The sequence below is a fragment of the Schistocerca nitens genome, chromosome 10 (assembly GCF_023898315.1).
Source record: "Schistocerca nitens isolate TAMUIC-IGC-003100 chromosome 10, iqSchNite1.1, whole genome shotgun sequence".
NCBI lineage: Eukaryota > Metazoa > Arthropoda > Insecta > Orthoptera > Acrididae > Schistocerca > Schistocerca nitens.
The window spans coordinates 110603157-110615197 of NC_064623.1; the positions used below are offsets into that span (position 1 = coordinate 110603157).

The 12041-nt window shown below is 40.4% G+C and overlaps 1 protein-coding gene across 1 annotated transcript in view; it reads left to right on the forward strand.

The window, feature by feature from the left end:
- Nucleotides 1-12041, forward strand: part of LOC126210459 (centrosomal protein of 164 kDa) — a 644242-nt gene that overhangs the window by 499409 nt on the left and 132792 nt on the right. The window contains exon 12 of the mRNA XM_049939692.1: nucleotides 3818-4042. Within this exon, the coding sequence (XP_049795649.1) occupies nucleotides 3818-4042 (225 nt within the window). The remainder of the gene's footprint in view (nucleotides 1-3817; nucleotides 4043-12041) is intronic.

Sequence of the window (12041 nt, forward strand, 5' to 3'; positions counted from 1 at the left end):
ATCAAACAGAGGGCAGCTGGTAGAAATAACAACACATGAATGAAGAATAATCCATTTGGATATAGCATCAGTCACCTCAGGACTCCCACAGGGTCCGCCCTTAGGCTCCCTTCTCTACCTTCTGTTTGTTAATGACCTCCCAGAGAACCTACCCTCACCAGTACCTGTGTTATTCACTGATGATACAAACCTCCCATCTTCTAACATTTCCCCACAGTAAATGAGAGCTGACTTGTAGGCAGCAGTGAAAAGCTCCTCTATTGGCTCTATGATTACTCATTGTGGTAAAACAGCTCATGTTGGCTTCTTCCTATCAAAGTACCATACAACACATATACAGAGTCCGCCAGAACAATGTATACACTCTTTGTCAGGCTCTATTGAGATATCAATATTGTTGTTTGAGTTACAAATGTGTTAGTACGGTCTTTGGCTCAACAGATGTTAGTACTTTCATATCGGTATTTAGAAAACGAGGTGGCTGTAGCACGCTTGACATTTGAGCATTGAAAATGTATTGTGAAGTGATTTTTCAAGTTTGACAAGAGTTTGAAACTGAACCCCAACCCACCTAACAATTAAACATATCATTGGCTAGTTTGAATTGCATGGAACAATTTATGATATTCACAAAGGAAGATCAGGAAGACAGTGTACAGCTAAAAGTCCTGCTTTGTCGGCTCTTGTGTTGGAAATGTTTCTTAATTCTCCACAGAAATCTGCTATGCAATGTGCATGTGAAGTGGGGGTTAACAGTACAAGTGTACGAAGAATTCTGAAAGCTGCAAAGGGGAAAGTTTAGATTCCACAATTAGCGCATGCGATTAAAGATGACGATCCTGATCGCCGAATGCAATTTTGCGAACGCTATCGTCAAATGGTAACTGATGACAAACAGTTTGTGACGAATGTAGTGTGGAGTGACGAGGCACAATTTAAACTTAATAGAACCATGAATCAGCATAACAGTGTGTACTGGCACCAGAAAATCTGCACGTTTATGTAGATAAAGGGGTCAATCTACCAGGAGTTCATGTGTGGGGAACTGTGAAAGATAATGTCTCTCGACGTAAGCCATGCACCCTGGAGGAACTTGGCCAGGAGATTACAGTGACATGTGCAGCGATCTCCACTGTAACATTGACTGACATAGTTGCGGAGACTGCTTGTTGTTCTGTTAAATGTATAGCTACCAATTGTGAACATTTTGAACTTTTAAAATAACCATATGCTAAACTAAAGGTTGTACAACGTGTGTGGTCAATTATTAAATGTAAAATAAGTGCATAAGTAATACTTTTCATTCCTTAAAATGTCCGTACATTTTTTCTGACAGAGTCTGTAGAACCATTAGTTATGAACAATAAAGCTACTCAGCAGTCCTGTGATACTAAATTCCTTGGGCCATGGGTAGATAATACACTACCATGGAATATATGCAAAATGGGTAGCCCTTGCTATGCCTTCAGAGTTGTCATTCAAAGACATGACTTGACTAACATTAGAACTATGTACTTCGTTCTGGCTAACTCAGTCATCCCATATGGCTTCCTGTTTGGGGATCAAAACACAAGAAAATTATTTTTTATGTGAAAAGAAATTGTCAAGTGATTGCCACCACATGCACCAACCAAGCCAATCTTCAGAGAACTGGGAATATTACATGTCCTGTGCATAACATTCAAGAGACTGTTTCATTTGTAAACAAGAATCTACATCTCTTTAAAACAAATAATGATGTTTAATAAAAGAAAGCATGGTACATAGTAGGATGTAATGTGTACAATCTTTACTTAAATTGTTTGATAAGCTAACTTTGACAGCTTGTCATTTTCTAGCATCTGTAAAACCAATGTAGAAGAGTATTTAATTGGATTGATAAAATATCTACTCACCAAGTGGTGGCAGAACACACACGCATAAGACGGTTGTAATTGGCAAGCTTTTGGAGGCAGTGGCTCCTTCTTCAGGCAGGTGGTGAAGGAAGAGGACTAGAGAGGTCTAGGAGAAGGGGTAGATTTCAGGAAAGTCACCCAGAGCCACGGGTCTGGGGAGACTTACCATACGGGATGAGAAGGAAAGACAAGAATCAGCCCTTCCTTTTCATCCCATACAGTAAGTCTCCCCTGACTGGGTGACTTTCCCAAAATCTACCCCTTTTCCTAGACCTCTCCAGTCCTTCTCCTGCACCCTTCTTCCTTCCCCTTCAACCCTTCTGTCTGAAAAAGGAGCCAGTGGCTCTGAAAGCTTGCCAATTACGCATGTGTGTGTGTTCTGCTACCACTTGGTGGGTAGATTTTTTATCTATTCAACTAAATAATTTGGTCAATTATTGACTGTTTTAAATGTAGAAGAGTATCACATTGTCTGCATACATCTCGGCCTGTATAAGTAATACATTACATATCTCTCTTTATATATTGCCTTGCCGTGCATAATTCTTACTTGCATATGTAATATTGGGTATTACATGTAATTAGCAAGTTATTTTTCACTACACATGAAAAGTAGACATTTTTTTCCATCCATCCGTTGTGAATGGGCCCACATTAACATGACAACTTGAAATACCTTATTGGGAACTCCGCTGTAAGTACTACATCTTGACAACTAACAGCAGCTGATATTATGTTATCAAAGGCACCTTATTTTGTAAGTCATCAGTGTCTGAAGACTATGTATAGACACACAAAAGCAAAGCTATTGACTTTTATAGTCCTACAGTATTTAGATGCTTGTGTATCTTTGACAACAAAATATCATCTGCTGTTAGTTAAGCTGTAGTACTTAGAGCGAAGCTCATAGTATGATGTTTTAAAGTTGTCACATTAATTTCTATCCATTCACAATGTAAGGATGGAATATAAAGTGTACTTTTTACATGTTGTGAAAAATAGTTTGAGAATCACGACATGTAATACGTAATATTCCACATGCAAGTAGGAATTTTGCACGGTAATGTGAGATCTTTAATTAGTTACTTATAGATGACAATGTATGCGAAGGTATGCAGACAATGTGATACTCTTTCATGTTGTTTTTACAGATGCTTGTAAATGACAAGTCATCAAAATTAGCTAATTGCACAATTTAAATGAAGATTGTCTGCATTACAGACTACTAGAAACCATGTTTTCTTTTATTAATTATTTAGATGCAGTGAATCTCCACAGAAACAAAAAATTTTAAATAATGACATGCATGCCGCTGCACCCATTCTACTGGTAAGCCAGAGACTGAGTAAATACCATGAAAATGTGAGGCATATAGCCAGCATATTCTACAACAAATTACGTTGCCCAGCTAACAATAATAACTTGTACAGGAAGAATGTTACCAGTTTAATGCTCCAACATTGTTTTTATTCTGTTACTGAGTTTATGGAAACCAATTTATGTCAGGTGTAATTTTAGTTTTGTTCGTAGTGTAATGATATTGAATGTTATGGTAGTTCATCTCTGTGTTCACATTGTCCTGGAATTCTTACATTTGCCTTGCAGCACAACATATTCTTGCCGTAAAATGTGACTGTATAATTATTGCACCACTAATCTTTATTTATATTCATCTGACTAAACTTTTGCAATCACTGACTGTGTTTTAAAAAATAAAATGAAATACATATGGTAAAATAAATACACCCGTCTTAAAAGTTGCACACCCATATTTTAATTAAATAATCAGTCATCTGTTATGGCCATGATAACCACACAAGTGAAGACAACATAAGTGTGGAGTAAAAGCTTTTGCTTTGTTTTGCCTATAAGAAGTTTTGTAATGATGCAGTGACAACTGTCATTTACTTGTTACCTCATAGGAGGGCCAGGGGAAGCCAGAAGACACGGTAGCATGCACCACCACCGTGACCACGACCACCAGCAGTGGGACCAGCATCGATGTGGATGTGAGGAAGGAGGCGAACCTGCGGCTCAAGGAGAGGCTGCAGGAGATGGAGCGGCAGGCGGCCGAGACTGTCCGGCTGCACCGGGAGAAGCTCCAGGCTCAGGTGGATGCTGCTGTACAGGAGCTGGAGGCGGAGCAGGTACAGCTGAGAATTGCCCACACTTTACACACTGTCGCTGACCAAAATAATGTGGGAAGGCAGGGTAATGTGAGGAAATGTGGAAAATTTCATTGAAACTTATCAGTACTTACCTTAAAAGGCTGTGACTGTATTACCAATCTTGTGTCACTGCTTTGATCTTTTGTAAAAGTTTGCCGCAGTTTTTATTGAAATTTAATGTATAACGTAGTATTTTGGGTTGTATTTAGTAACAAGCCTTTTCCCTGCACCTTCACTTGTGTAAATATTTGACATACATGTTGCACACATCTCTTCCTCTTCCCATCTCTCTGTCCAGCTCATCCTCCCATCTCTCCCTGTCCATCTCTCCTCCTCCATACCCTCTCTGTCTCTCTGTATCCTCCTCCCCTCCCCCCTCCCCCCTCCCCCCTGCACTGTCCATCTCCTCCATCCCCCCTTTTTATGTCAATCTCCTCTTGCCCGCATCTCGTGGTCGTGCGGTAGCGTTCTCGCTTCCCACGCCCGGGTTCCCGGGTTCGATTCCCGGCGGGGTCAGGGATTTTCTCTGCCTCGTGATGGCTGGGTGTTGTGTGCTGTCCTTCGGTTAGTTAGGTTTAAGTAGTTCTAAGTTCTAGGGGACTGATGACCATAGATGTTAAGTCCCATAGTGCTCAGAGCCATTTGAACCATTTTTTGAATCTCCTCTTGCCTCCCCTCCCTATCCATTACTCCTCTTTTCTACTCTCTCTGTCCCCTATCTTGCCTCTTTCTCTGTCCTCCTTCCTTCTCCCCTCTCTCTGTCCACCCTCTTCTGCCCCACTCTTTGGCCATCCCTTCCTGATCACCTTCTGTCCCTATCTGTCCTGTCCTCCATCCATGTCCCTCCCCTCCTTTGTCTATCTCAAACTTTCCCCACGCATGTCCACTCACGCATATAGCCCTTGGAAAACAGGTCTATAAAGAAGGCCAACACTACTCCCACAACACACTTGTCATACTGGGCACCCTACACATTGGGGGCTTGAAAACGATTTTTTCCCGCCCTGACGTGTAAGCCGCCGTGCAAAGTAGATCGATAAGGTAAACATGTGCTACCCCAATACAACACTCCTGTCATACAGGGCAGCCTACACGTCAAGGGTTGTAAAACTGTTTCTTGCCCCTGATGTACAGACTTCACTGCAAAGCTGGCCAGTAAGACAGGCTAATACTATTCCCACGCAAAATGCCTGTCACACAGGACAATCTATACACCAGGGGCCGGGAAAAACATGTTTTTGCCCATATCTCCGCTCCTATTGGAGCTAAGATGTTAGAAACCCCACAGTGCTTGGTAATTGTGAGGTCTGCTGTTTCTGTGCCAAATTTGGTTGAAACTGAACAAGGGGTTTGGGAGAGCTGCTGGACATAACAAACACACATACACTCTGCTTTTATGTATATAACTGATTATACAAACCACTTATAATTAAATTCACTGTTTATTAGATAATGATTTTAGTCTAACAGTACTTCAGGCCTCATTCACAATTGTCATTGTCTTCATAAAACTACTTTTACCCTTGTTAGTGTCCCTCTGAAATATTTCCCACGAAAATTCCTGAAGGCTAAATTAAACATCGTGGCCTAGCAAGTGGACCATAGACTCCAGCCCCAGAGCTCCCGCATTCAACCCTGGATAAGGGCAGGAATTCTTCCTCATTCCAGACCATCTGCGATGGGTCCAAGTCTACTGATGCTGCTGTCAAATGAAAACTGAGGATCTTTCTCAGGTAGTAGGTGGAAAGACTGCACTGTGTCTGCAGTAAAGCCAATAGTTACAGGCTGTCACCATAGGCCGCAGGACAGTTAGGATGGGACACAGAGCAGCACAACATAGGCCAGGTCCACACAGGCAGCCGCGCAGCTACCGGTAACTGCCATACCGCACTAACTCGAAGTTTGCAATTGCTAGGAATTCACTCTCAGAAGCACCATTCTGACTATAGTAAGATGTCTTACAGCTTGGAATCTGAACCTGGTTTTCACATTGAAGGTATGCTTCTGTAGTTGCTACTCACCGTATAGCAGAGATGCTGAGTCAGCATCTCTGCTATATGGTGAGCACCAACTATCCTTTTCATAACTGTTACATTCCATCCAGGATTTTCCATTGTTGAGGTTCTAAGAAGAGCTTTTTGGCAAAGCAAATGCCTGAAAAAATGCAACTCTCACAGACAGTTTGTAGTGACATGATTTTTCTGACATTCAGCTTAAGAATTACTTTAGTTGTAACGGAAAACAAAATGATGAAGTTCTTAGGTTGACAAACAGCAGAATTTACCTAGAAGCTTGTAACTGTTCATCATGAATGTAATTAAACATTGCATTGTTTTTCATATCTCTGTGGCATGTAAATACTATCATCAGAACCACTTTTATTGATTTTTCTTCTAAATGCCTTTCTGTGAAATTTGCACAGTTTCATCTGTGAAGCTTTGATTGACTAACGTGTAGCAGCTTAATTTCTTCCAGGTATTTCACTTCTGGTAAGTCCTACAAAAGTGTTGGTTGTAATTGCAGAATGAATGACAAAACAGTCTTGCAAATTGTTAGTGAAATAGCATGTGCAGTATTTTCCTACCAGAGACAACTCAAGAAGCAAGGAAAAAATTTGGTTCATTGTTCAAAACTAGTGGATTTTTGACAGTGCTATGGCACAGTAGAGGCAAACATACGACTGTAATGAAACCAGCTAAGTCTGGATCCTCTTGTTATAACAGTCAAAATTATTTTTCTGTTGTAGTTAGATGGCAGTTGATGTGAACTATACTTTACTACAATTTATGTAGGCTCAATGTGCCAATTTTTGGTTAAAATGTATTTGCAAGTAGTTTGTTGGAGACAAAAGTTAGTTACAGAACAGCCGAATTATCTGTACCAGAACAAATACATTATCAAATGGAAGTAGTGTTGTATACTCTAGTGGGGAATGAGGCATTTCCATTCCTTGAGAATACAATCCAATTTTTCTGTGCCTCTTCCTGATAAGTGGGGAACGGTGCAGCAGGTTGTCACGAGCATTACAAATGGTTGAATGTGCTTTTAGATTGTTGACAAATCAGTTTAGAGTGTTGTGGAAATCTTTAAAAATTGAAGGAGAGACTGAGTGACCTGTGTCATACAGAAGAGGTTCATTACACCCTAGTTCTACCTGTTCCTCAGACATCATAACAGCTAGCTGTAGTGGCAGTCAGCTGCATGGGAGACAGAAAACTCTGCCACTGCCACAAGCTGTGCACAGCCTGATGTAAGTAACTGGGGCAGGTGGCAGGCCTACTCTTCAGTGTATGTACAGTAGGCTGCTCCACTATATATCAAAAGCTCACCACAACCACAGAAAACTAGGCTGCTCTCCACTGTCCTACCTGCATCCCCTTTTCATATTGTGCACACACAATTGTTAATATTAAACACATCAGCCACTTGAATGCAACTTCCTTCATAACTTCATATTATGTTATCTTCCCCTGAATTCTTTAATTAACATGTTTCTCTTTATCACACTTCCTTTTCTGATCTTCTACCTCACTTTTAATTGTCGTACCTGTTCAGTACAACACAGTTTCACTCGAGAGTCTCTACTTCCTCTGTACTTGACTCTCGGCTTCTACTTAATGGCTCTCAGAACCGCACATACACACAATCTACCTTGTCAACATGACAGTGCCCGACGAATATCTGCCTCCCAAAGAACTCGATACAGAGGCTTTACTAACATGCCACAGGTGACATGTGCATTCTCTCTTGAATTTTCAGAAAGGTTCGAAGAATGGTCTACAGACATGAGGTTACTCGTGTGGCTTTCAGAGGTCCAACCTCAGTCCTACTGAGAACATCTGGGTTGCCATCAAATGATATGTGTGTACTTTGCACCCGACCCTGGCCAGTCTCCTTGAGTTCTAGATTGAAGTTGAGTGGCCGCATATCAGGGTCAAGTTCTCAACAAAGCTCTGTTATCAGTGGGTTGAAAGGGAGTTGTCATGTGCTTCTAGAAAAGCATCTCTAATTCATGGCTCATGAGTGTGTATACAGGTTTGCTGTTGTTGATTTGGTTCTGTGATGTGCAGTGTGCCATACTGAAATACGGATGATTAATTCTGAATACAACTTTGTATTTGCATGAACTTTTATGACACATCATCAGTTTTCATGTAGAAATAAACATGTAATTTTATTATTAAGTATACACTTGCTCTTGGCATCAAACCCCTTTTTTTTAATTTAATTTATAGAACAATGAGGACAATGATATGTTGTAACAGAAGAGGATATTTATAGAAATTCTTAAAGCCATCCATAACTAATGGTATTGAGAAGTGAACAAAATGATTTATGGATAAACATTCTATAACAGCTTTACAGATAGCTCAAGTTAAATGTAGAAGGAATTCCTGCAAGGAAGTATTGATTTCAACCATAAGATGGTCCATAGAACTGGTTTTGTTTTTACTGATCTCCTGGCAACATACATTGTACACTGTGGTGAAAAAAGTCGTGGGATACCTCCTAATATTTTGTTGGACCTTCTTTTGCCCAGTGTAGTGCAGCAGCTCAACATAGCATGGATTCAACAAGTCATTGGAAGTCACCTGCATAAATATTGAGCCATCGTGCCTCTATATTCCATAATTGTGAAATTGTTGCTGTTGCAGGATTTTGTGCATGAACTGAGCTCTTGATTATGTCCTGTAAATGTTCGATGGGATTCATGTTGGCAATCTAGGTGGCCAAATCATTCACTTGAATTGTCCAGAATGTTCTTCAAACCAATCACGAACAATTGTGGCCCAATGACACGGCACATTGTCATCCATAAAAATTCCATTGTTGTTAGGAGACTTGAAGTCTGGGAATGGCTGCAGATGGTCTCCAAGTAGTCGAACATAATCATTTACAGTCAATGATCAGTTCAGTTGGACCAGAGAACCCGGTCCACCCATGTAAACACAACACACATCATTATGGAGTTACCACCAGCTTGTGCAATGCCTTCTTGACAACCTGGGTTCATGGCTTCATGGGATCTGCACCAGAGTTGAACCCTACCATCACCTCTTACCAACTGAAAACAGTACTCACCTGACCAGGCCATGGTTTACCAGTCATCTAGGGTCCAACCCATATGGCAAATAAAATTAATGCAAACACGTACCCAAATTTGCAATTGAAACTGTAACAGTGGTACTTCTGAAATCACTATCTGATATGTGCAAATGCCATTTTCAACTGTTACATTTTTGTGCCTTTAATTTTGTAGTCACCCACTTCAACTGATTATCCACAAAACTGTTATACCTGAGGCTTTCCTGTCATAGTAATTATTTGGAAGGTTCATGGGTGTTGCACCAGATGCTGTTGTTGGCATTTGAATAAGATGAGCATCTGCTTCATTGAAGTATTCTGCTGTTCCCATAACAACATTCAGTGCAACACGTGAGGTCCTTTCCAGCATCCTCAGAGTTGTCCCTAGGGGGAAGCTCCCTGTCCAATAGTAAAATACCAATAAAATTCTGATTCTGTAAAGAATTGAACCACTGCATACAAAATAGCATAAGACATCTGATTATGGCAAGTTGAAAAAGAGAGAGGAAGAATATATATATCTGTGTGTGTGTGTGTGTGTGTGTGTGTGAGAGAGAGAGAGAGAGAGAGAGAGAGAGAGAGAGAGAGAGAGAGAGAGAGAGACCCCTCCCCACAAAAATATTTCTCTCCTTCATACCTCCTTTGTTACCACAGATGACATGTCACCGATCTCATTTGTACTAAGATTGCAGTACACATGAGGTGCCCATTTGCTTCCACCACACTGAGTGGAATGCACATCTTCTAATAAATGTTCACCAACCTGCAATCTTTTATAGTTGTTGCCCCCTGCGCAGGAAACAGCATTTAGGTCGTAAATCCAGTATCTTGAGGCTGTAAGAAACTCTCAGCGAGGAGCTGTTATTTTAGAAATAACTGAATTTCCAATCAGTTTTGAATTTCCAATCAGTTTGTTTATATGGAGTGCCACTTGCTTTTTATTGGCAGAGCACGAGAAACTGCACAATTACATTCCACTTTAAAGCCACAAATAATTTCCATTCTTCAACAAAATAATGAACTGTGTATTTCCATAATAATTATCACACTGTTCTCAACTACATTCCCAAATAACCATACATTGCTAATGAAGTCTTAACTAACACTGATCATGGCAGACAACATGTCTGTCCTCTGACACTGCCAAACCAGTTATCATATTTACATTGCAAATTAAGTCTGAATTGATACCGTTGCAGAGAACATGTCTGTCCTCTGTGACTGCCCAACCAGGTATGACCTTACAGCCAAACAACTTCATCCACCATCCAGGTTGGGCACGATCCGAAGATCACCGAAGTGCTTTGTCTGCTTTTTTTTTTTAGCAGTTGTTTATTATTCTGCTGGTTATTAATACTTGTGAAATAATGGAATGACTGTATGCTATAGAGAGATGCTTTAATTTGAAACACAAGTAAATATGCTGTTTAGTTCATCTAGTATTGATAACAGAAGATTATCATTTTGGTGTGCAACTTCCGAATGCAGCACCCAATCGTGGAGAAGGACTGCAGTTTAGGCGGTCTTTCCTACAATACCCATACCGAGCAGACCATCTGTCTCCAGTACCTCACACTACATTGCATCATCTTGTCACTGCTGCCTTCTCAACTGCTCTGTAAAGAGCTTGTTGTACCTAAATATGATGGCTGGAAAGCCAGAAATATTACAAATTTACAAATAAGTTGTTGTTGTTGTAGTCTTCAGTCCAGGGACTAGTTTGATGCAACTCTCCATGCTACTCTATCCTGTGCAAGCTTCTTCATCCAGTACCTACTGCAACCTACATCCTTCTGAATCTGTGTAGTTTATTCATCTCTTGGTCTCCCTCTGCGATTTTTACCCTCCACGCTGCCCTGCAATACTAAATTGGTAATCCCTTGATGCCTCAGAATATGCCATACCAACCGATCCCTTCTTCTAGTCAGGTTGTGCCACAAATTTCTCTTCTCTCCAATTCTGTTCAATACCTCCTCATTAGTTATGTGATCTACCCATCTAATCTTCAGCATTCTTCTGTAGCACCACATTTCGAAAGCTTCTATTCTCTTCTTGTCCAAACTATTTATCGTACAGGTATCACTTCCTTACATGGCTACACTCCATACAAATACTTTCAGAAACAACTTGCTGACACTTAAATCTATACTCAATGTTAACAAATTTGTCTTCTTCAGAAATGCTTTCCTCACCATTGCCAGTCTACATTTTATATCCTTTCTACTTCGACCATCATCAGTTATTTTGCTCCCCAAATAACAATACTCATTTACTACTTTAAGCGTCTCATTTCCTAATCTAATTCCTGCAGCATCACCCGATTTAATTTGACTACATTCCATTATCCTCATTTTGCTTTTGTTGATGTTCATCTTATATTGTCCTTTCAAGACACTGTCCATTCCATTCAGCTGCTCTTCCAGGTCCTTTGCTGTCTCTGACAGAATTACGTCGTCATCAGCGAACCTCAAAGTTTTTATTTCTTTCACGTGGATTTTAATACCTACTCCAAATTTTTCTTTTGTTTCCTTCACTAATTGCTCAATATACACATTGAATAACATTGGGGAGAGGCTACAACCCTGTCTCACTCCCTTCCCAACCACTGCTTCCATTTCATGTCCCACGACTCTTATAACTGCCATCTGGTTTCTATACAAATTGTAAATAGCCTTTCCTTCCCTGTATTTTACCCCTGAATTTGAAAGAGTGTGTTCCAGTCAGCATTGTCAAAAGCTTTCTCTAAGTCTACAAATGCTAGAAATGTAGGTTTGCCTTTCCTTAATCTATTTTCTAAGATAAGTCGTAGGGTCAGTATTGCCTCACGTGTTCCAACATTTCTACGGAATCCAAACTGATCTTCCCCAAGGTTGGCTTCTATCAGTTTTTCCAT